At 37.6% G+C, this 26,275-nt stretch overlaps 1 protein-coding gene across 1 annotated transcript in view; it reads left to right on the forward strand.

Moving 5' to 3' along the window:
- pcnx1 (pecanex 1) overlaps window positions 1-26,275 on the forward strand; it is a 235,804-nt gene that overhangs the window by 129,611 nt on the left and 79,918 nt on the right. Inside the window, exons 5-13 of the mRNA XM_048600454.1 lie at window positions 2,256-2,337; window positions 7,026-7,083; window positions 8,189-8,388; window positions 12,305-12,458; window positions 12,551-12,583; window positions 14,060-14,231; window positions 17,430-17,540; window positions 20,217-20,308; window positions 23,454-23,563. Of these exons, the coding sequence (XP_048456411.1) occupies window positions 2,256-2,337; window positions 7,026-7,083; window positions 8,189-8,388; window positions 12,305-12,458; window positions 12,551-12,583; window positions 14,060-14,231; window positions 17,430-17,540; window positions 20,217-20,308; window positions 23,454-23,563 (1,012 nt within the window). The remainder of the gene's footprint in view (window positions 1-2,255; window positions 2,338-7,025; window positions 7,084-8,188; window positions 8,389-12,304; window positions 12,459-12,550; window positions 12,584-14,059; window positions 14,232-17,429; window positions 17,541-20,216; window positions 20,309-23,453; window positions 23,564-26,275) is intronic.

Here is a 26,275-nt window from a genome sequence, read left to right on the forward strand (position 1 = left end):
CCAGCTGTACACCTTGTTATCTAAGATTCTCCAGCATCGCAGTTCCTACTATCTCTGTGTATGAGGAGTATCTTTGACTGAGGTGTATCAGCGAATTTCTAGCACAAAGATTTGAATGATGTAAAATTCCAAGGCTCCGTGAAAATGGTCAAAGGTGCAGCAATGAAAAGGTATTAGTTGCATTATGTAAGGAATGTGAAAGAACTATGTCTTTGAAAAAATAGAATAAATATGATTTTTATTGACCTTTTAAAGTGTATGAAGTAAGTCAAACTACAATGATTCAGATGTCATACCAAGAAATATTAGAAAAAGCAAAGTAAATATCGAGAGCATTGTATACTCAGATGATAAATAGGAGAAGTAGCTACAGTGGGGAAGGCATTTGATAGGAAGCACAGAACAATTTTTCAGTTGGTGGAGAGAGTCAGACTGTGCTTCAACTATAACTTTTTGTATATTTAACATAGCATATCCCAAAGCAACACAAAAATAATCTGAGAGGAAAACAGGTATACTTGAACATCACTTTCGTGATGGATTGTGTGAGGGTAACTTGTTCAGATGTGCACAGAACCTGTCAGAAGTTTTGGAAATATCCAAGAGTGATATGTGATTCACAAAAGTATTAAAGAACAATGTTTCACTAATAAACGGTTATTTATTGGCACAGAAGTTGAGAGTTGCTGGAAAAACAGGCATATTTTCTTAAAGATTTTCATTTGACTAGTGACAAATCAGAGTTAACCTGCTTGGCTTAAGATTTAACTAAAGTTTGGCAGTTAACTGACAATCATCATTAAACTGTACATATTCTACAGTAGTGCCTCTACCAGTTGGAGTCTGCTTGGCAACTAATCTGCATTGTCCTCTCAGAAGTATTGATATTGTTTTCTGTTAATGTTGATATTCCTGCAAATTTACCTGATAAGCCTAAGAAGAAAAAGCTTTGGTAACTTTCCCTTTTCCCAGCAATACTCGACTTTCATTAATATGAGAGGGAGGATAACTGAAGAACTGATCATATTGCTAACATATAATTGACTAATAAAGTAAGTTGTAGCTGGTCTGGTTCTGGATTGGGGAACCTCAAACAAATTGGGACTTTGGTTTTCTGATTACTCCCTTATTTTCCTAATAAGCTTGTTCAAGCTTGAGAAGAAAAAGAACAGTAATTAATTACCACATAGGAAAATAATGGCCAAGAAAAACACAAATGGACTGTTTCTACTAAAAGAAAGATTGGGGTTGTAATTAGCAAGACTTTCTAAATATATTTGTATTCATGGTTACTTTCTGCCTAACGTCAGTGCAATATTTTGGTACAAGATAATAGTTGAAACCTTTTTCAGCATGATAGAAGAATAGAGTTTGGAATTGATGGCCTCTACCTTCATAAAAGTCACCTTGTAGAAAGTACAAATATTAATTGTTGGAAATACGGAACCATCTAATTAATGTACAATGATTTTGCAAAGTGACTCTTTTATCAATTAAATATGCTGTTATTTTTAATAAGTCTCACTGTGTTACTTCAGTTTAATGCAGCTCAGGATAAGCACATTTATTCCCAGTTTTCCAGGTGGTAGCACGTGTATTTTGGAAACTGTTTAAATTGAGCAATTATTTATTGATAAGAGTCAGCCAGCTAATAGTTATTTTCAACAAATGGGCTGTGCAAATGTAATATACAAGGTTGGTGTCCATTGCATTTAGATGTTCCTTTTGGGGACAGGGATGGTTGGGAAGGAAACGAAGGGAATTGTTGGAAGTGGTTGGAATTAATTTGAAACTTTGCTTAGGTAATGTGTTTGGTTGTAATCCTTTGAGGAATGAATGGGCTGGTTTGGCCAAAATTGCTTTTTTTTTTAAGTGATCTAATTTTTTTTGACTAAAGCTTGCACCTGTTTTTAAGACCTTGAAATATTGAATTTTTATTAAGAGATGGAGCCAGCTATTTATAAATATTGGAGGTTAGGTTGTTACTGTTTAGTTCTGTGGGCTGCCGCTTAAGTTGCTCCCATGAAGGTTGCCTGCTGGAGTAGGTGGTTGTTCTGTATCAATGCAGATAGTAACTACATCACACACTGGAAGTTGGATCCAGAGTTTATTGAAGTAGCTTATTTTTCTCCTCCTGTTCATTTGTGAACCAATCTGTATTCATCATAATTATTCAAATGACATTTTTAAAGGAATATCTTGAAAGGTTTTTAATCCTAGATATGTTTTTTTTTAAGCATTTCTTTTTATTTCAGGCAAATTATATGAAACAGGGGGCTGTGACATGTCACTTGTGAACTTTGAAACTGCTGCAAGAAGGACATCAAACAATATTTGGTATGTAACTAGGCTGAGAAAGAGAAGTAATTACCCTGATTGGAAAGCCACCGTGATGTCATTTCAAATTATTCTATACTTTTCAAAAAAAGCATCATTGTTGCCTACTTCAGGCAGTAAGTCTGAGAAACGCTTGGTAACATCTGTTGATATTAACTTTGATACTTGCTATCCTCCGAACCTCTCAATTAAGTTAATTGCATATAATAGTGCATGTTGTGGTGTTCTGTTTTGTACATATCACTACTTGCTAAGCATTGTAATTTTGTTGTGGAAATCATTGCTTTTCCATTTGACAGCATGCTGGCAGGAGATAGGCAACTGCAAAGCAAGGTACTGATGTTAGGTTTGTATTTGTGGCAGTGCAACTCAAAGTTATGATTAAGGCTCCTATGTGGTTTTGATTATTTTATGATGCTGCTGTGTTATTGCTTTATCTTTCAGGTTTACCTTGTTTATAAGCTGTAGTCATTTTCAAGCTAATCTGTTTTTATTGCCAACCCTCTCATTGATTATATTATGTATACCCCTTAACTAAATTAATGCTTTGTGATTTTGGCTAGGTTCTTGTTATCAAAACTTTCTTTATTCGAGAAGATACAACTCTTAAATATGGAATGCAAGAACCAATGATATTGCGTGTACTTACATGCCAGTATTTAGTCTACTGTAAGATTTTGGGGTTCATTTAACCTAAAGTGAAACATCTTCATCAATTACAATGAGTAGGTTTGAAAGATCCGATCTAATGTTTACCAGTCTTGATTAGTTGCAAGTAAAAATATATTTTCACAAGTTTTGCAAAATTTGTTAAGTTTATCATAGCAAGTACAAAATAAATGATACTTTTTTTTAAAAAAGCAGCCGTACATACAAAATGAGGTGAGCTGCAGTGAATTGCATGAGATAACTCAGAGAGAAACCCTCAGTGAAGCTCCCTGAAATTGATACTTCATAATTTTTTGTAAAACTCAGTCCTCTGTCTCATCCAACAAAGGAAAGCATGTCCAGTGCTGCCATAAGCAGTAGCTTAACAGTTAATCCACTTTGGAAAGCTAGTTTGTGACACTGGTTGACTGTGCCCTCATTTCTTGTTCAGTTCTGTTCTTCCAAAGAGAATTAGACAAGTAGATTAAGTGTTTCAGGCAGCTTTGGGCATGCTTTCCTTTGTGGCAGCTGTTTTCCATTGCCAATAAGTACTTATGACTCCCATGAGAATGGAAGACATTTCAGGTTGTGTTTAATGGACTGAAATACAGTTATCAATCCGATAATCAAGGAGTTTCCCCTCCCCACCAAATCTCGATGTGCCTTACTTCCTTGCACTCCCTGTTGACCTCATCAGTACTGTGCTTCGACATGTTCACACCCTCTGATACACTGTTGTCTCCCACCCCTATATATTAAGTTATCCCCTTCACAACTATTAACACCTCAACATCGCAGCATGTGGCCTCCAATTCCATAGTGAACTTGTCCAGCTTTTCCACCACAGCACTGACCACCGATAACTCCCCTTGAATTTCATTGAGGTCACCTTAGGACTGACCCTGGTCCACCCATGACTGACTTGGACAGACAGCTTCAATTGAAAGGTGATCAGATCCTCGCTGATCTCTGTGAAGCTCCCTGAATGCATTACTGTGAACCACTACTGATTGTGTTGGACCTGCAGGACTGACCATGGCCCACTCCCTGAACTGCAGTGCTACCCAACCTCTGATCTTGACCATGCCCAAGTTTCTAGACTAAGACTGGACACTGCCTTTCTGAAGGCTGCCTCTGTTGACCTGGTTGAGGACTACTCCCCTTAAAGTTTGAGACATGGCCATTTGGCTTATTATCATACAATATGTTTACTACTTCAGCTGCTGGAGGTATGACATGATGTGGCACAGTGCTATACTGCAACATATTAACCCCCTTGTCTGATCACTGCTGACAACCATGAAAAGTTGCCTGGCTTTTATGTCTGCGCTAAACAGCAAGGCAAGGTAGATGTACTGTGAGCCTTAAAGTTCTGAATGAGGTGGCAATGCACCAAAAAGGCAAGGAAAGAAATGTAAGCATGCAAGTAGGTGAAAGCTGAGCTAAGAGAACAAGCAAGGAGGCCTAAGGGTACACCCTGTTCCAATCATTGAGGTGGGTGCTTGTTGCTGTGTGAAAAGTGTCCTGGCTGCAGCATTGAAGAGGAGAGCTGTATTCTGGCTGGATTGGAGATTTTCCATGAGGATGTAGTGCATGTGGTTGCTGTTCATGGAGCATAAACTGAGACGTTGGGGACTGCTGTCCAGGATGCAGACATGGAAGAGCAGGATATGAGCTGGCATCTCCAGGTACCCACTCTGACTCTCATGTAAAGAATTATCATCATCTAGTTTCTATCATGCGCATGGGGAAAAGGAAACTATCCTATTAATGATATGGTAGATTGGATAATAAAGGTAAAATCATTATCGTCTTACAGACTATAGAGGTGCTGTCTCATTAGAGAAAGATGACTGGTGTGATTTAACCTGAGGCGCACTATGCCTCCAGCAAGGGAGAAGGTTACTTAGGGAGAGTCCTTCAAAGTAACCTCAGCCAGTATAGGAATTGAAACCATGCTGTTAGCGTCTCTCTGTCACAAACTAGCCATCTAGCCAACTAAGCTAAACCCTCCCCTCCCACTCCTCCCACTCCTCCCTCCCTCCCTCCCACTCCTCCCTCCTCCCACCTCCTTCCTCCCACACAAAATAGATACTAATGAGATACAAAGAGGTCTCTTGCCGCTTGCTAGCAAGTTCACAATGTGCTTGCAGATGTCAATGCCATGAATCTTATTTTTCTGATCTTGCCATACTTTCCCAACTGACTTGCAAATTCCCACTGGAAAATTCTGCCCAATGAGTATACGAACAAAGTCATTATGTTAGAACTGTGTCAAACATTAGTTAGGCCTCAGCTGAAATATTGCATACAGTTCAGGTGACCCTAACATGGAAGATGTGTTGACATGAGAGGGAGATGACAGAGGAGTTTTATGACAACATTGTAGTTTTGGAAAACTGTAACTAGTTTGAATAGATTAGATTTGTTTTCTTTGAAACAGAGGAAGTTGATGGAAAATATAATTGAATTTAATTGGTATAAAGTTATGAAGGGGGTAGAGATATTTCTTTTAGAGAATTCTATTACCAAAAAGTATAGACTTATTGACAGAATTATTGACAGAAGGCCCAGGGAATTTTTGTTTTTACGCTAGGGCTCTAGAATTTACAAGAGTTGTAATAGCAGAAACCTGTTACGTATTTAAAGTACTTGAATATGGATTTGCAGTCCTGTAGTCTGCAGTACTGCAAACCAAGAGTTAAAAAATGGGATTAAGCTAGATAATTCTCTTCTTTTGGCTGGCATAGCCACGATGTGTATAATAATTTCAAAATCTGTGCACAGACAGTGACAGTAAACTATTGAGGTCCTCAATCCTGTTTCATCATTGTATTAAGTTTATGGTTGATTTGTGACTTAACCGCATTTACCTGCCTTTTCTGATATTCTATTGTTACGTCTTAGCAAACAAAAGTCCATCAGTCTCAGTCTTGAAAATTTAATCATAGAAATAACATTGACCAATCAGGCCCTCATGCCTGATCTGCTATGTATTCAACAGTGACTGATCTGTACCTGTTGGCTCTCTTCTAGCTCCTTATTTCCATTTAATGTTTTTGGCATTTCTTTTATTGTGTTTGGGGATACAGTGTTAATTTTGTCTGTGTGTGCTTAATACACTACACAGGAGGCCACGCTTCAAAACTGTAGAGAGTGAGCGATTGCAAGTTTCTTAATTTGTGTAATATACATGGAATCATAAGTCCAGTTTTTCCTCATACTCAACATCACCTATGCATTTTGCAGAAGATTAATTAGATAACGTTCAGGACCAGAAACTCCAGACAATTTTTGCTCCCTATTCCAGGAAGATTCAAGGCAATTGCAGTGCATGCTGGTTGAGAACACTAGCTCAGCACAGACGTGCGATTGAATTTGGAAACTTTCCAGTCCTTTTTAAATCATTTGGTACTGTTTTGATAATTTGCTCCTAATTTAAAGGACGGACTCCAGACTCCTGTAATTACATTGTTGGTGTATTTATGAAACTGAGCTCGTCAGCAGGACAGATGGTTGCTAATGTTTCCTTTAAAGTGAGATCTAACAGAAAGATAGCAGTTCATCATCACATCAGGTTGTCACAATTGAAGGTATGTCTGCATGGCCAACCACAATTGAGATGGGAAGCAGATCTAAACCACTTCCTCACCTGCATTTGATTGTATCTTTCAACCCACATAGAATGTAGATAGAAGTGGTGACTGACTGACTGACTGTATTTATCAGAAAGACAATATTAGACAGTGTACTAGCAATGTTTTTAATAGTCCCTCAGCTCAAGGTTAGCCTGTTATTTACATCTTGTAGGCTATGTAGCATTTCAACTGTAAAATGTCAACATTTTCTGAAGATTAAAATCTACCTCTTATACTGTCTTGAGACATTCAAGCTATTTATAGTGTTAGCTAAGATTAAAACAAAATAAAAACTGAAAATCAACTAGATTGTTGATTTATCATACAGACTCATGCGTTTGCAAAACAAATAAGATTTAACCTTCTCATAAATGAATGCAATTTTACTTCTGTTCTTTACAGGGACACAGATTCCCATCTATCAAGTTCTACCTCAGTTAGATTTTATCCACACGATCTAGTAAGTATTTGGTATAATGCTGTTTGTGCTGTAAATGAAAACTTGGCAGTTTTCAACACCGGTGGCAATGTGTAGTGAGAGATTTACAACAAGAGCAGGAAATATTTCAATCTATTTAGTGTGTGTGTGTGGCAGAGGGCGGAGAAATACATACTAAAGGTTTTGAGTAAATCCCTTAAGATCCTGTTTTAGATTTTGTGGCTTTTCTAATTAATTGGTCAAGGGAGATATTTTTATCTGAATTGCAGGATGAGAATATATTAGAATACTGAGTAATCTTTGCTCATCCAGGTAGGACTTTATCTATGAAATAACAATGGCATGCCTAAGAGATCTCCAATGTGTATGGCATTCTGATTTTCACTTTACATTTGCACAGAAAAGCCATTATATGGAGATAATAAAAGCCTCTGGAACATTAAAACTGTTAAAACAAATTTATTTTGCTGTAGGCCTAATTAAAGTCTCTGACTGTTGTAGACAAGCAAATAATGCAGCCTAGTTAGGTTATTCCACTACTGGAACTAATATAATTCCACATTATGTTCCAAATACTCTTACAGGACAGCTGAAACACTACATGATAGAGGCTGGCAGATAAAAAAAAAGCAGAAGCAAAAACTGCTGGAAAAAGCTCGGCAAGTCTGGCTCAAAAGGGTCTGAGAAACGGTCACTAGACTCGAGACATTAACACTGATTTCTCTCCATTGGTGCTGTTAGACCGGCTGAGCTTTTCCAGCAATTTCTGTTTTGCTGCTGATCTCCAGCATTCGTGGTTCTTTTGTTTTTTAAGACAAAAAATTGTTATTTTCAAGGAAATAGAAATGCAAAGAATAATGTTGGAAATATTCAAACTTCGGTTTTCAATGAAACTCTGTTCTTGCAAATCTTCCTGGTGATGAGCGTCCAGTTTGCTTTGGAAAGGTCCTCATTTTATTTTAAACTTATAAATTCACATGCTGGAATGTGCCAGCTTGTTTGACTCAAAAGAATAATGCTAACAATTAATTTGATTTTGTTCAAATCAAAGACCTAGTGCAATTTTGTACACATACATTTTAAGTACAGCTTTGACCTAACCCAGTTACAGTTGTCTCTTCCACAGATTCGACTGAACAGGTTGCTGACAATTGATCCTGATCTCCTGGAACAGCAGGACACTGATCTTAGCCCAGATCTACAAGATCACATTCAGCCACAAGAGCAGGCCCAGAAAATCAAGCATTACTACAGGTTCTGGATCCTTCCCAAAATATGGATAGGAGTGAACTTCAACCGCCTAACCCTATTGGCATTGTTTGATAGGTAAGAGATGATAACTGCTTAAGCTGACAGATACATGAATTCACATTGTACTCCACTATATTATGGTAGCTGAATTGAAAATTTTTGCCATGAAATAAAGCCTTGGTTTTTTTTTCCTCTCATCTCCACTTTTCTGAATTTACTTCCTCTTCCTTTGGTGTTCAGTTCCATGGTTGTCAGCACACCTCTAGTTGCCTGTGTCTCAATTGGCATTCTTTACGTGCACACTTAAGAGAGTGAAAGGCAACATGATATTCAGTCATGGAAAGCATATAATTCTCAAATATTGTTCTCATCCTGTATCTCTACATAGGTGCGTGGTTTTTACAATGTATAGTTACAAAGTGATGAAGAATGGGAGCTCTGTTTAACTTTTTAGTGTCCTAAGACCAGGGTCACTAAGATCGGAGAGGAGGCGATAGCCTGGTGATATTGTCACTGGATTGTTAATATAGAAATCACTTAATGTTCTGGGAATCTGATATCAATTCCTACATGCCAGATGGTGGAATTTGAGTTCAGTAAAAATCTGGAATAAAGAGTCTGATGACCATGAATCCATTGTCAATTGTCAGGGGGAAAAAAAATCCCCATCTGCTTCACCAAATGTCCTTTACTGAAGGAAATTGTCATCCTTACCTGGTCTGGCCCACATGTGACTCCAATCCCATAACAATGTGGTTGACTCTGAACAGCCGTCTGGGATGGGCCTAGTCTAGGCAGCAATGCTTCATCCTGTGAACTAATAAAAACAAAAATCATTGTGCATTCCACCGAATATTAGCAAATAGAGGGAATGAAATCTAGAACTGTCTGGTGTGCACAGCACCTAATAACTTCAGCTCCTATTCCAAAATGCAATCTGTACATACAATGCAGGATTTTGTTGAGCCCCCATGAAAGTCTAAAATTAGAGAACTGAAGACAACAGGACGTGAACTATGGAAAATACATATTCGGTGAAATCTAGTTATTATGTTCATAAATTTTCTCATCATAGGCCCTTGGTGCCTATTCATTGATTAGTTGATTGTGACAATCATGATTTTATATTTTTACATGCTTTAATCGAGCAACAGTACTTTGTTATGCAAGTCAGAATGAATGAATCTGCAAAATTGATATGAATAATGTAACATAGTTTATTGCATCACAAACTGAAATTATTTCATGCTTGACATTTATGCTTTCTACATATTGGGTACAGTTTCAAGGAAATGTAGAAAATAATCCCTTCAGCTAATTTTGCTGTAATGGAAATAGCAATGATTTATCAATGTCACTATAGTTAGATTTCATGTAAATTGAGCTAAATGATTTTGTGCATTTTATACTTAATACATGCATAGTTTGTGTACTTAGTGGAATGTATTTTGCCTTACATTGATAAAGCTTGTACTGAAATCTGAGCGTATAAAGTAAATTGTCAAATAGCCATTTATAAAGGAATTATTTAGTTCTTGAGCATTTTATGATGGAATGGATATAACATGATGTAAGAAAGAAATTCTTCTAATGGATTTGTACAAACATGTCAGTCATGATCATGTTGAACGGCAGAGCAGGCTGAAAGGGCCAAATGGCCTACTTCTGCTCCAGTTTTCTATGTTTCTATTCACAAATGCAAAACACAATTCGATTTACATGCATTTGGAGAGGCAAGGGTTGATTTAAGGATAAATGGTTTTGTGCGAGGAAAATCATGTCTCACAAACTTGATTGAGTTTTTTAATGAAATAACGAATAAGATTGAGTGCAGAGCGGTAGATGTTGTTTACTTGGAGTTTAATAAAGCCTTTGACAAGATTCCGCGTGGTAGATTAATTAGTAAAGTTAGATCACATGGGATTCGGGGTGAGTTTGCCAATTGGATACAAAACTGGCTTTGTGTTAGGAGACAGAGGGTGGTGGTGGTGGAGGATTGTTTTTTTGGGTGGAAGGCCTGTGACCAGTGGTGTTCCACAGGGATTGTTACTGGATCCACTTCTGTTGGTCATTATGCTTAATGATTTGGATGAGAATATAGGAGGCGTGGTTAGTAAGTTTGCAGATAACACCAAAATTAGTGATATAGTGGACAGTGAAAAAGATTATCTAAGATTAAAAAGAGATCTTGATCAATTGGGTCAGTAGCCTAAGGAGTGGCAGATGAAGTTTAATTTGGATAAATGTGAAGAATTGCTTTTGATAATGCAAACACGGTTAGGGCCTATACAATTAATGGTAGGGCCCTGGGTAGTGTTGTAGAATAGAAAGACTTAAGGGTTCAGATGCAGAATTCTTTGAAATTTGCCTCATAGGTTGACAGGGTGGTTAAAAAGGCATTTAGCGTGCTTGCTTTCAATGCTCAGACTTTTGAATATAGGATGTGGGATATCATGTTGACGTTGTACAGGACGTTGGTGAGGCCTCTTCTGGAGTACTGTGTGCAGTTCTGGTTGCTCTATTATGGGAACGAGATCATTAAACTGGAGAGGGTTCAGAAAATATTTACTAGAATTTTATCAGGAATGAAGGTTTTGAAATATTTTTTAAAAAGACTTCACTGGAGCATAGGAGGTTGAGGGGTGACCTTGTTAAGGTTTGTAGAATCATGAGGGGCATAAATCAGGTGAATGACAGGGGTCTTTGCCTTGGGTGGGCAAGTTCAAAACTAAGGGGCATATTTTTAAGCTAAGAAAACATGAGGGGCAACTTTTTTAAGCAGAGAGTGGTTTGTGTGTGAAATAAACTGCCAGAGAAAGTAGTGGATGCAGGTGCAGCTACAACATTTAAAAGGCATTTGGATAAGTGCATGAATAGGAAAGGTTTGGAGGGATGTGGGACCATCGCAGGCAGGTAGGACTAGTTTAGTTTGAGAACACGGTCAGTGTGTACTGTTGGACCGAAGGGTCTGTTTCCATGCTGTATGACTCTAGTTATAGGTCAAAGGTTTTGCTGCTGATGATGGTGGAAAAAATGTCTGCTTCATTCTTGACCATTATCACTTGAATATCAGCACGTACATTGGTGTTTAAGTCTCATTTACACTGTGGCTTGCTACAAGCCAGGTCTCATTTTAAACAGCCTTCAGTGCTACATTCCTAGTGTCAGGCTTGACCTCTAACTCCTGTGTATTTCAGGCTGATTGGTTCTGCAGAGCAGTGGTTTCAAAAGCAGATCCAGATAGACCTTTTTTAAAAAAGCACTTTCCCTGTGCTATTGAAATTGTTTAGATTAGACAACTAAGACAGTGTGCCATTGACTATGAGATTCACATTCCTTGAATTAATGCCACCAAAGAAGTAGAAGAGTAATTTTTTTTTTTTAGCTAGTTCGTCTCTCCCAGTTTGAAATTATTTCTGTCATTTCTCAGCTTCTTAGAGGTGCCCACTTGTTTCCCAGCTGCAAGCGTGAGCTGACTAATCTTCTGAGCTTTTGACAGTGTTACCTGAGGGGAAGATACTTGCTTTCTTCCAAACCCAAATTTAGAAAGGTAACATTGGATAGCTGTCATTATTATTCAAGCATATTTGATTTAAGTCACATTCGCATGTTATTGGAACTGTCACTTGTCACCGTGTCAAAGCAGTTGTACCTGCCTACATATTTTGACTTCAGTGACTTTTGCTGAGATTTTGCATCAAAACAACTGAATGAGTAAACATTGGAAACCTGGAGCAGACCCTGCTCCAAAGGTAAAAATGGCAGAGTGAAGATTGTACTTGGTAAATTCAAATAACTATAAACCAGTAGACCAAAAATAAATCTTAAGGTGGAATGGTATTTGGCTGAGTATCACCCCTTTCTGTTAAAGTTCCAAGCAGGTCTGTGCAAAATTGGGAAATTAAATGGATTCATTATATTTTGTATGCCCAATTTTGAATTGTCTGCTCTCTTATACAGGAATAATATCGTATTTCTGATTTACTCCTAGGAATCGAGAAATTATGGAGAATGTTTTGGCTATTGTTTTGGCAATTCTTGTTGCCTTCCTTGGATCTGTTTTGTTAATAGATGGGTTCTTTAAAGACATTTGGGTCTTCCAGTTTTGCCTTGTTATTGCCAGCTGCCAGTATTCCCTTCTGAAGGTATGGATTGTTTGTAGTCAATGTTATTACACATCATATGACAAAATATTAATTAATGAATGAATTACAATTACTGCATCTTATTTTAATAGAGTGTACAGCCTGATTCCTCCTCTCCAAGACATGTAAGTTTAAACAGTTTTCTGTTTGAAAAACCATTGTTTAGTGGGAAAGTGTCATGATAGGTACCTTGTATTATACTGACCTGGATTTTTGCGGTTGTAATGATGGTGAAACATTCAGTGCTTGCGGTCATTACTTCCCTGAATTGACAGCAAGCTTCAACTTCTGAAGCCCACAGTGTACAATTAAATATGGAACCAGAAGCTGCTGTCACTCATTACTGTCATTCTTTGCAAGATGTACAGATGAAGTCTGCCTAGAACGCAGTCAGGTTGAAATCAGTGCACTGACAAACATGCCTGTTTATACTGTTAGTTCCAATGTACAATTCTTTGTAAATATTGCACCTTGTTGAATTATTTGTGTTTTTGCAGTATACTAATTTCATAATTACTGCTAAACAGTCTCATTCTTCCTGAAAAAATAATTTTAAACCATGACGTGTCAAATTTCTCCATCATGCTGGAGTCACAATAATTATTGTTTGGAGAAATGGTTTGAAATAGTTTAGCTTCTACTCTAATCCCATGTATATCTTCCAACCATTTATTTTGTTCCCTACAAAATTTTAATTAAAAATGAAAAATTCAATGCATTTAAGTTCCTGGTTTGCTGTCTGTAAAAATATGTGATTGAATGCTTATCCTGTATGACATCAAGATTGTTAAATGCTTGTAGATCCACTTAACTTGGTGCCACATTCATTCTGTTGCTAGGAAAGTAGATGTCCACACAACAAATATGTTAATTAGTTGGCAAATGATAGCTTATGAAACACTCGATAATAACCTTTAGCTTACTGATATAGTTAAATATCAAGCTTGTTTTAAACATATGAACCCTGAATTATGCATGTGATATCCCATCTGTCGGTCCCTTTAGTAATGTTGTAACATTTGCATGGTCATATAATTGAATCTCCATGAAATTATCTTTGTGCACTGCGATTGGTTGCTTGATGTTAATTAATTAACTTTTATGTGCCTCCTCAAATACTTCGTTCCTCTCACCAACATGCAGAATTTCTCATAACTATTGGAAGTTTATGTTTAGGTTAACAAGCGTTTTAGACAAGCTTATGCTGAAGTCATGCTGTCACTTTGGTGTCAAGGTGCCACACTTTTTGCTGCATAAAAGTTGCACTTTCGCTCAGAAGCCAGCTCCCAAGCTACCTTTGAAAAGCAGCATTGTGAAACCATTCTTATATTGTTTAGTTTGGCACTGTACAGAGCAATACCTCAGTAATTGCATTGCTTAGTACTGGGGTAACCCATGCATTCATAAGACTAAATATTTAGAGGCTGGAATTGGGTTTCTAGTCAAGCAATCTTGGGTTTTGCAGAATATGATTCAGCCAGGTAGTAAAGCAAAGACCTTGTTGATTTTGATTTTTGCAGCTGGAGATGATCTCTGATCAGTATAGTAGTATTGTGTGTATGTGAAGTGAAATGATATTGTGAATTTTTATTTTCTCCTAGGGGCATAATCGCATTATAGCCTACAGTAGGCCTGTCTACTTTTGCATGTGCTGTGGCCTGATCTGGCTGTTGAATTACGGGAGTAAACATACATCAGCAGCAAGATTTAAGATGTATGGAGTGGCTTTTACCAGCCCTTCACTTTTGACTTCTGCCAGAGATCTTGTCATGGGTAAGGAACATCAAAGATTATTAGGATTGAAAAATAAAAATAATTGAATCTTTCTTCAAAGGTATTTTAAAAGGTTTACAAAATCAAGGCAAACCAGTTAAATCTCAATTAAAGGGTCACCCAAATGAGATTTCCAACTAGGAAACAATGAAATGGATTTTGTTTTTACTTTTCAAAATAATGTGATTACCGTGTTGCTCACCAGCCTTCAATGTGGTGATTTAGTGTAGGCGCACCTCTTTTACAAAATTTCCTCTCTGACAGTAGATATGTTTTTTAGCTTTCTTGCTGAGAGGAAATTCGTATGAACAGCTTTCCAGTTTAAAAACATGACTTGGCATCGCTTCCAAAGGAACTATTTTAAGCAGAAATAGTTATGTTTGAAAGTTAAGCTAACTTGTTTGCTCTCTTTTTAACTGGTGTATTGTTTTGAGTACTTCACACCACTATGTAGATCTTTGTTAAGTTTAGATGGAAAAGAATATAGTAATGTTTAGTATGCAATAGTCTGGCTGCATGGCAAGTTTTGAACCAGACTGTTGTTTTGGGACGGTTGTACGATAAGTTACGTCACTGCTAACTGGATGGTAAAAGTCGCATTTTTAAATAGCCCTGACTTTGTGTCAAACAGCTTTTTCACATGTAAAAGTGGAATGGTTTTGTTCATTTTACAGAGTTTGTATTTACACAGTGCACTGTATTAGACAATAGGTGACAACTTTATAGGAAACCTTGGACAAAATTATTTTCATTTTATGAATTAATTGTTGCTTTTTTTCATTCTGCTCATTGAACAAATTCAAAAGAGTGATATCAAGTCCAAAAACAACACTTTGACACCACTTAATTTACCAGGTGTGTGTATGTGTGTGTATTAGAGAAGGGAAGACAATAAGAGAAATTCAGTTCTTCTCTGCCAGCTGCAATTGGACTGTATAGAATAAGCATGTTCAAACTGACACAATCATTGACTCATGAAAATGATGTCATTGTTGTGTTGTCAGGTAAAGGTCGCTGATGTCAGTGAAATAAATGCAGACATTAATTCTCACATTTACACCCAAATGTTGTCTCTGTTCTCAGTTTATTTCTCTCTTAATGAGCACACTGCCCCCTTACCAAGTGTAAAAGCAGTGTGATATTGGTAGAATGAAAGCATATATAGTTAAGCAAATAAAGTTTGTGGAATTGCTTAAGCGCAAACTAAGCATTTATTAAGTAGGTAGGCAGATCTATAGCAATGTAATTGATTAGTTCCAAACTTTCATTGCAACTATAGAAACTGATCTGAATTACCAACCTAGTTATATTAATTTCTTTGACTTTTTCTATCAGTATAGAACTCATCAGTTAGTAGATGTTATTCTTGAAAAGGATCATTTACTCAGACACAGATTAATTCCCCATATATTCTAATGAGAAAACTGCTGGTTTACAGGAACAATGTAGACTGAGGTTGCTGCTTTGTAGCTGCGATTCTTAGGCACCATTGCAAGGATAGCAGATGTAAGTACTTTAAACAAAAGCAACAGTGAGTAAATCCAGTGTTATATGTTTTTGATGGAGATTGTTCAGGATTTACTTATGCGTAATTCCAGGAAGTTTAACTTGCTAAGTAAGTTTTCTGTAAATTCTATTTGAAAGAAGCCTGAGTTTAAAAAAAATCACCCCAACAACTGATCTTGCACTGTCATTGCATCTATCTGAACCAGTTATTGGAGTTGAGATAATCGCTTGCTTTCTCCTGAGGCACGTTGAGACTGAGCAATACATTTCAATGGGCTCTGCTTTCAGTACGAAGATAAAATGAACGTTTGGGTTGCAATGACTTATCATTAAGAAACTCCTGACATAGTAGCAGTTCCTTACTTCATCCACATTCATTCTACTTTCTCGACCATTTTTACTTGACAAAAAAAATGCATTGGGAATTTGAGGAATTCCGTTGAAATTTGCTGGTGAAACCCATTTGGTAGGTGGGAAAAGGGGGTAGGATAGGTTTAGTAAGATAAATTATCTTAAACAGTGGTCAGTATTTCAAGGGGACATATACTGCCAGGGTGGGAATATAGTTTGCAGATGCAGTCGAATGTTTAAAAATGTGAAATAAAGCAGAAGAAGTGCACTTTTAAGGATCAGTTTTTAAGTGAAATAAAGAAGCAGAGGAATCTTGTGCAGTTGCGTAAGTTTTTAAAAGAGGCAAACATAGAAAATAACATCAAGCAAATATATCTTTTGTTTTTATATCAAAATGCATAATACAAAATCAAAAGGATGATATTGAACTAATTCGACATAGTAGAGTATAGTCGAAGTTGATGTATTACTTAGGTCACTGCAATATAGGAAAGTTACTGACAGTGAAAGAAGTATAGAATTAAATCTCTTGAAGGATTCTCAGGTTGAGGAATTACTGTTACAAGGAGAGTTTTGAAAGTTGGAGCCTTTGTTTTAACTTGGTACTGAGAAAGTCAAAGGTGACCTGATGGGCACTTACAAGATTATGAAGGGTTAAGATAATGTATGTAGTAGCCGTTGTTTTGAACTTTAATGAGAAGACAGCAAGAGGCTACAAATATAAGACAACAAAGAGGAAGCAAGTGAAGATTAGAAGACATAGCATTACATAGTTTCTGATTAGAATATAGATTCTTACCCACAAATGCTTATTGAATCGTCATCTAATTTGTTTTTAGTAAAGAAATGATGGCTGTTTAAAAGAACATTGAAGGTGACAGAGAAACCAGGTCAAGAATGAGATTAGGTGACACGTGGAGATAAAATGCTACGATAAGACTTGAGCTTGTATAATCTATTTTATACCATACATGTTTCAATAATTCTACTACTCTTTTGGTGATAACGTTATAAACTATTCAGTGCCAATCATGATACCAGTAAAGTGTTTGGAGTACTTTTGTTATCTGTATAGCTTCATTTGCACAGTATTTGGATGGTCAGTACTGATACCTGAAGATTATTGTTTCAAAGATTAAAATGTCTGGGCACCTTTAACTGATCATTATAAAGTTTGCTAATTTTGCTAAACTTCTAATATAAAGACTGTTATGATCCTCTTTCCTTTCTGACTTCATTGCTGGTATATGGAATATGTATAGCTCTCAAACTTATTGTCTAATTTCAGTTTAATTTTAACCATGACCACAACGCTTATTGCTTTTTCTTTTCATTTTACAGCATTTACATTGTGTTTCCCAGTCATATTCTTCATTGGGTTGCTTCCACAAGTGAATACATTTGTGATGTACCTTTGTGAGCAATTTGATATCCACGTGTTTGGTGGAAATGGTGAGTATTCTGATGTTTGAAGGATATTTTAGTATGCCAGATGTCTGTCATGCTGGTATCATCATGCTTCAGTGTCTTCAAAATAAACTATTGAGTAATCAGCATATATCGTTTATATTTTCCTTGTCATTACATAAATTCTACTCAGATTGACAAATGGCCTTATAACCATATCACAATCTTTTTGCATTATGAGGCCTTGCTTCCCCTTCAGTCTCCATCTGCAGTACATTCAAAGACCCAAATTAAACATCCCCCATGTGGAAATGCCAGTATTTTCTGTAGTTCATTGTATTGATGCTCTTGATGAAGTTTGCTTTGTTTTAAACAAGGGGAGGTCATGTTCACTGAAATCTTCCATGAAGCTACAGTCACCAGTGGATTGCTGTTGTGTCCCCACTCACGTGCCACTCACTTCTGAGCAGCTCCACATTTTTGTTTGTTCAGAAGAATACAACTAGTGTTCCATTGTAGTGACTTAACGTTTGGGGGAAGGGGAGGGAAGCCACACCCCAATTTTGAGGCATTGGCTGCAGGTTTTAAGTCTAAATGTCCAGTGTGGATGTTAATAAATGAGTGAATGGGCAGTAATGGATGAAGTAAGTGGTTAGAGTGGGTAAAGTGGTTTGGGAGTGCAGTTGTTTCAGTTCGGAGTGTAGTGGCAGAGTTCAGGGTTGGTGGGCATTGTGAATGACTCGGAGATCAGTTGTGTAGTTGCCAAGTAGTTAGACTAGGATTTTCAAAACTGTTTGAAGTTGAGAATCTGAGACTTTTGATGAGAGTCCGGGGGAGCAGGGGGAATTTCCTGTTGCAAGTTCAAACTTCCAGGGCAATTCCCATGGAGATCAGCAAGATGCCCTGATGCATTTTAGACAGTACGCCCTATCTTAAAAGATCCAGAGACCAGAAGAGTTGTACCATCATTGTGGATTATTGTTGCCTCCATCTGCATGCATCACCTTCTAAACTTAATACCTCAACATAACACATTGAGTGTAACAATTTGTGCCCCTCACAAATGGCAGCTTAGTTTAGTATTGTACCACCATACACACAACAGTCCAGAGCTTGTTTTAAAATATATTCATTTCATATGAAAAGAAATTCTACTTACATGGATGCCTCAACTTTTCAACACTCGGGGTCTTTCAGAATAATTCACAGGCAACAAATTAATTTTGAGAAGTCCATGTTGCACGCGAATTCCCAGATAGATTTAAGTATAAAGCACAACAGAAACAGGCAGTTCAAGTTGCCCAGTTTGGTGTTTATCTTCTGCACACAATCTTACTCCTATTTTTCTATATCCCCTTCTTCAGCTACTTATTCTTAAATATTGCAATTTTCTGTACTTCAGTCAGCAGTTCTGGTAGAGTAGTCCACAAGCATTTCAGCCTCTTTCTGTCATAAATTTCTTCAACGTATTTTCTGTGTCCCTTTGTTCTAGACATAGTCTGTGGAAGCAATCACATTCCATCTCCCACATGTCATCCAATACACTCTCAAATTTTTTTGGAATGTGCACACGATATATTTAAGTTTTCAAACCATTTACATCTTTTGCATGGACATGGACATGCATACCTGTTAGATTTAAAGGGACAACTTGAACAAAGTCTGCATGGGGACTTTCACATTGCTATACAGTCATGATGCTGATGGGAATTTGATCTCATCCCTTGCAAATTTAAAATAGTTCTATTAATTTCCAAATTCTAACAAAATCTGGTCGAGTTATTCACTTTGACATTGAGTAAGAAGGTAGACGATCGTTTGATATATTTAGGGTGGTGTTGGTTGAGGAATATATTTTGGTCAGAAAATAATACAACAGAATAATACAACGGAAGCTTTTGCAGCCTTCGAAGGCGGCATGGTGGGTCAGTGTTTAGCACTGCTTCCTCACAATGCCAAGGACCCGAGTTCGATTCCACCTTCAGGCAACGGTCTGTGTGGAGTTTGCATATCTTCCCCGTGTCTGCGTGGGTTTCTCCAGGTGCTCCGTTTCCTCCCACAGTCCAAAGATGTGTAAGTTAGGTGGTTGGCCATGCTAAACTGCCCATAGTGTCCAGGGATGTGCAGGTTACGGGGATTAGCTATGGGAAATGCAACGTTTCAAGGCTGGGGGTAGGGGATGTGGGTCTGGGTGGGACACTCTCTTTGGAGGGTCTATGTAGACTCGATGGGCCAGATGGCCTGCTTCCACACTGTAGGGATTCAGTGATTCTATGAATTAATAGACATTGACTTGGTTTAACTGAAAGTCTGAAGGATAGCATCACTGACATCTTGTGCAGCAGTGTAATTGAGTGCCAGGCTACTTGAACCCACAATGTTTTAACTCCGATGCAAGAATATTACCAATTGGGTTCTTAAATGCACTGAAGTCAATGAAAGCATTTGTTTTATGAAAGGGTAAAAAGTTTGGAAAAATATTGGAAAATGCATGGATATATTAATAATTCTTGAGTACAACTGTTTCTTGCCGATGAGAAACCTGAAAACTAAATACTTAAGCAGAACTTTGAGTGTATTCTGTTTTATTGTTATGTCTTCATTGTCTCATGCTTAAGCAAAGTTTATGTGAGTTCTAAACACAATAACTAGCTTAATTTTCAGACCAAAAATTTGATTTCAGAAAAATATCCAGCCATCTCTTAAAATTGCATTTTCCAGCTACCACAAACCTCCTTGCAGCACTTTACAGTTTCATTCGTAGTATCTTGGCAGTAGCTTTGTTGTACGGACTTTGCTATGGTGCCCTTAGGGTAAGTGCTTCTACTTAATATTACTGTTTGTGCCACAAGGGTAATCTTTAACTGCAGCCATTGTATTTTGTTTGTGAATTTTGTGGTCATCAAGTTGAAGGATTTTAGCACTGGAGAAGAGAATGTTTTCCACTTTGGAAAATCCATGTTAACAAATTAGGTTTTACAGGTAGGAATGTTTCCTCTACGATGAAATAAGTACAGATGATAGTCTTTCATTACATCCAACTGATCCTTCAGTAAAAACTTTAAATTTCTTCCTCTTTCTGCTCAATGGCTCCACAATACATTTGGCTTCTCTAAAGTATCCAAAAGACGAATCTGCCTCACTCAGTTCTCTAACACTGGAAAATAGCCTTATTATCTTTCTTTGTATGGTTTCAAGGGCTTAAAGTTAACTATTAACCTCAGGAGCAGCCCTCTGAAACTTTCTTCAACTAGCTATTTCTTGTTCTTTGAGTGAAATTCTCAATCATTGTCAAATAAATAACACTTTCGTATTGTGAGGTTATTTGGTTGATTTGAAATTGTCCAAACTCATTGACAACTCATTTATACAGAAACAGGCCATTTGGTCTGGCTAGTCCATGCTGGTATTTATCCTCATATTAAGCCTCCTCCCAAATTTTGTCATTGAAATCTGCCATTGTAACCATCAATTTCTTTCTCCCTCATGTTTTTCTGTGATTCCTGTAAGTGCATCTTTATATTTGGTCCAAACACTTGTTGCGGTAGCAAATTCCACCTTCTAACCTATCTTCGGATGAAGAAGTTTCTTTCGAATTCCAATTTGGATTTATTGGTGATCATCCTAGACAGAGGGCGTCTCGTTATGCTCTTCTCCTCCGCAAGAGGCAACATTCCTTCCATATCTATTCTATCAAAACCTTTCATAATTTTAAATTGGATTTCTGTTAGATTGTCTCCTAGTTGTCTTTTTTCAAGAGAGAAGATAGTCAGCTTGTCAGTCCTTTCCTGATATATAGGGAGCAATTTAATGCATGCAATGGTGTCTTGCTTGCCAGTTGAAGGCCTGATAGGAGAAGGTGCCAGGGAAGCTGAAAGGTCTGACGGTAGATAAATCACCCAGACCGGATGAACAACACCCCAGACAGCTGAGGAGATTGTGGAGGCATTGGTAGTTGTCTTTGAGGAATCACTGAAGTCAAGGAGGGTCCCAGAGGACTGGAAAATGACTAATGTAACACCCCTGTTTGAGAAGTAGTGGGGGAGGCAAAAGGCAGAAAATTATAGGCTGGTTAGCCTGATCTTGGTCATTGGTAAAGTTCTGGAGTCCGTTATTAAGTATGAGATTGCAGAGCACTTGCAAGTGCTTGGTAAAATAAGGCTGAGTAGGCATGGCTTCTTCGAGGGAAGTCGTGCTTGACAAACCTGTTAGAATTATTTGAGGAGACAACATGCAACTTAGATAAAGGAAAGCCAGTGGACATAATCAGTTTCGATTTCAAGAGGACATTTGACAAGGTGCAGCACAGGAAACTGGTAAATAATATAAGAGCCTATGGTGTTAGGGGCAAAGTATTGGCCTAGATAGAGGATTGACTGACTGGCAGAAATAGGGAGAAATTTGAGTTTTTTTACTGAAGGATCAGTTGGATGGAATGAACATCTCCATCATTTGCATTTATTTCATGTAGAGGAAATATTTCTAGCTACAAAACCTAATTTGTTAACACTGATTTCCTAAAATGGAAAATGTTTCCTTCCTCAGCGTTAAAATTCTTCACCTTGTTGACCACAAAATACATAACCAAAATGCAATTGCTGCCTTTCCTGAAGGCAGATAAACTTCCAAATGGAGTAGTGGAGATGAAAACCTGGAATCAGTTCAATGCTAGAGGCTCATTTTGGAAGCATCAGTTCACATGGGTCAAATAGCTTTACAGATGTATTTTTCATGTAATTTTTAAGAATAAGTTCTCTTGTTCCTGAAGTTCCCAAATATTATTATCTGTCATTCCTGTTTTACTCTGTTACAAACCATTTGATATTTAAAAGGCTTGAATCATTCAATTTCCCCACCTGAAGGGAACACCACCAAAGTCATTAATTATAGCTAAATTCCTTCATCCCTAATGTCACTGCGGTGAATTATTGCTGAATTAATGCCTTTTCAAAGGCCACTGTATCCTTCCTGAGGTGTAATGCAAAAAATCTGAGCACGGTGCTATGAGTGAGGTCTGAGTGATAAGAAATTTGCAGTAGTTTTTTTTGTTATTCTATTCCTGTTGTGATGAAACCTGGTGTGCAGTTAGTCCTTTTAATTGGCCTTTGCACCAGCATGCCAGTTTTTAATAGATTACTTAGTCAGAACCTTTAAATTCCTTCTTAATCTATTTCTAGTATTTCCTCAGCAAGCACTATTCCCGTGCTGCTTTTTACGACTAAAGTGTGCTATTTCATGCTTGTTATGTTAAACTGAATGTATAATCATAATGTCCACTGGCTTAATCTTTTGATAGCCATGAGCAACTTTTGCTGTCATTTTTACAGCTCGATATACTTGCCAGCTTTATATCATATGCAAAATTGGATATGCCTTCCTTTTTAAAAATTGTACTCATTTGTCCACAGCGTGGAGACCTGGGGCCCCTATGAAGAAATACTTCACACTGCTCATCAATGTCAGATTGTCTGTTTTTTTTGCCACAAGATTGCCTCCAGTTCTGTGCCTTCAATTTTAGTGAACAGTTTCTTTGAAGAGTTTTTTTTTAAGTGCATGCAGTAATTTCCTTCTGTTCATCATCTCAATGACTCAGTTTAAAACAAATTGTTTAGCTTGATATACCTTTCACAGAACCAGATTCTTCAATGATTGACTGTAAGAGAAACAATTAACTCGTGTTCAATGTTTTATTGCACTGGTTTGTTTTTTTTTTAATGAACTTTATCCATCTGATTATGTTAGCTTTATTTTGAATGCATATCTCTTTAATAAGATCTACCTTAAGGTAACTATCTTATCCTTTTTATTAGTGGATCTTGCCCATTTAACTTCATGTTACAAACCAATTCCATATTTTGATCAAAGCACCATTAACTTAATGTGCTGCAACAGAAAATGACAAAAAAAATAGTAAGTATCATACTAAAAACAAATAATGTTTTTACTGCTGCCTTTCAGGATTCCTGGGATGCACAACATGTTCCAGTTCTTTTCTCTGTCTTTTGTGGCCTCCTGGTTGCAGTCTGCTATCATCTGAGCAGACAAAGCAGTGACCCCTGTGTACTGATGTAAGTTGTCCCAGTTCAAGAAGCATCTCATCATAAGTCTTTATAATAGCTGAACAAATCCAAAGGATCAGATAAATGTGTAAGATAAAGAAAAAATTCTGGGAATACTAAGCAGGTCAGGCAGCATCTGTAAAGGGAGAAACAAAGTTAATACATCAGGTTATAACCTAAGAATAGGGTCAGGAATGAGCATGTGTTCTCTCGAGTCTGCTCTGCTATTAAAGATTATGACTCTGTTTTGACCTGAGCTGAACCTGCTTGCCTGCTCCTCGTTGTTGATTCCCTTAAAAGTCTAAAATTCTACCAAACTCCGCCTCTGACATACTCAAAAAAGAACATTCATAGACTTTGGGGTAAAGACTGACAAAGATTGATAACCCCTTGAAGGTCTTCATTTCTTTTAATCTCAGACCAAAATAGCTAAACTCTCATCCTATGTCCCCTGAGTTCTAGATTCTCCAGCCAGAGAATCAGCTTCTCAACATCTACCTACCAAACTCTTTCAGAATGTTTCAGTCATTTCATCTCATTCTTATGAACTCAAATGTATTGGTTTATTCTACTTAGGATTATTTTACAAGAAAGATTATCATTTGAAGAATCAGTCTAAATTGAAGCACAGTTACCTTTCTTCAGATGTGCTGCTTGCAGCCATAAATTGGGATTTTTTTGCATCAAGTCTACTAGTAAATGTGTCTCTTCTAAAGTTGAAGCTGGAATTATAATTTTTAATTAGTGTTATCATGCAAATTTCCATGATGTAGTTGTGTGCAAGAATGGAATCTGGGTGACAGTGGATGTATCAAAACCAGATATTCAGTTATAAGATATTCTTTCTAATTTTGAGATCCATAGAACCCCTACAGTGTGGAAACAGGCCCTTCGGCCCAACAAGTCCACACCGACCCACCATGCATCCCTGAACACTATGGGCAATTTAGCATGGCCAATCCACCTAACCTGCACATCTTTGGACTGAGAGAGGAAACTGGAGCACCCGGAAGAAACCCATGCAGATGCGGGGAGAATGTACCAACGCCACCAACGTCGCTCGAGGCTGGAATCGAATCCGGGTCCCTGGCACTGTGAGGCAGCAGTGCTAACCACTGACCCACCGTGCCGCTCGGCATCGATCCTACTACCTCTCGCATACCAAGCGAGATAATGTGGTACATAATTATACAGCCCTGAATGAGAATGAATTTAAAGACTCATTTCAGGAGAAAAAGCCTTTGAGGCGATATTTGAGTGGAAAATTTGTAAAGAAGTATTAATTAAGCTGTAAAACTTAAAATCCAATTGAAAAAGCAGACATGCTTGGTAGGTCAGCAGTGTTGATGATAAACCTGTGGTTTGCTTCCCCCATTTGACAAGTATATGTTTAACTGATTGTTTTGTTCCATACATGATGAATAATCAATCTTGAATTTTATTCTTGACATAATGTATAATTGCACGTGGCCTCAACAATACATTGCCACCATTGTGGCACTGTTTTTATTAGTCCATGTGGTGTGACACAGGATCAGTTATCTGGCTGTTGTACTCTTCCAGTTTTTTTGAGGTAAATTAGCAATAAAACATTCACGCAAACCGGACGTAGATTTTGTGTTTGGACTACCATTGATTGTGGGTGCAGAACTGTTGGTGCAGGCTGAGATTCAAGCAGGAGTGGTTTTGAAACCTTTGCTGAAGCTTAAAATAAATACATTATGATCATTGGGAACATTTCTGTACTTCCAGCATTTACTTTGTCTAGTCCTGTTGAATTGTATATGTTCCTGTGAGATTCCCTCCTTATTCTTCTAAACTCTAGTGAATACAGTCCTAACTGATCTAGTGTCTCTTCATATGTCATTCCTGCTATCTCAGGAATCAGTTTGGTAAACTGTTATTGCACTCCCTTCACAGCTAGGACATCGTTCCTTACGTAAGGAATCCAAAACTGCGCACAGTATTCCAGGTGAGGTGTCACCAAGGCCGTGTACAATTAATTATCGCAAGACATCTCTCTATCTGTACTCAAATGTTCTTGCTATGAGGGCCAATATACTCTTATGGACCAGACACGCTCAAGCTATTTTAGGAAGGTAGCCTAGACCCAAACTTTTTCTTATTTTAATGGCAAATGGGAAGTACCATGTTCCAGGTCAATACGACCAGAATTAAGCAAAATCACAAGTTATTCAAACACTATAGTTAAAATACACACAAAAGAAAGACGAATTCAGAATAACAACTCTATTGCAAAACTTAATTACCTACCGTATCTATTATTCATTAACTGTTCCAATATACTAACATCCCATAAACATACCTTTGGCAAAAAGAAAAGTTCAGATACAGATTCTCACATGCAATTCTCCAACCCAAGAGGAAAAAACAAGAAAATATTGAGAGAGTAGCAGCTCGGAGATATCCACTGAAGCCTCGAATTCTGTTGAATCCCCAATAGCTTCTGATGCTACTGAGGTGGCTCAGTGGTTAGCACTGCTTCCTCACAGCGCCAGGGACCCAGGTTTGACTGTCTGTGTGGAGTTTGCACGTTCTCCCCGTGTCTGCGTGGGTTTCCGCTGGGTGCTCCGGTTTCCTCCCACAGTCCAAAGATGCGCAAGTTAGGTCGATTTGCCGTGCTAAATAGTCCGTAGTATCCAGGGGTGTGTAAATTAGGTGGATAGACCTAAAGGATAGGGGGAAGGGCCTGGATGGGAT

Source organism: Rhincodon typus, chromosome 8 (genome assembly GCF_021869965.1).
Source record: "Rhincodon typus isolate 14 chromosome 8, sRhiTyp1.1, whole genome shotgun sequence".
In the NCBI taxonomy this organism is placed as follows: Eukaryota; Metazoa; Chordata; class Chondrichthyes; order Orectolobiformes; family Rhincodontidae; genus Rhincodon; species Rhincodon typus.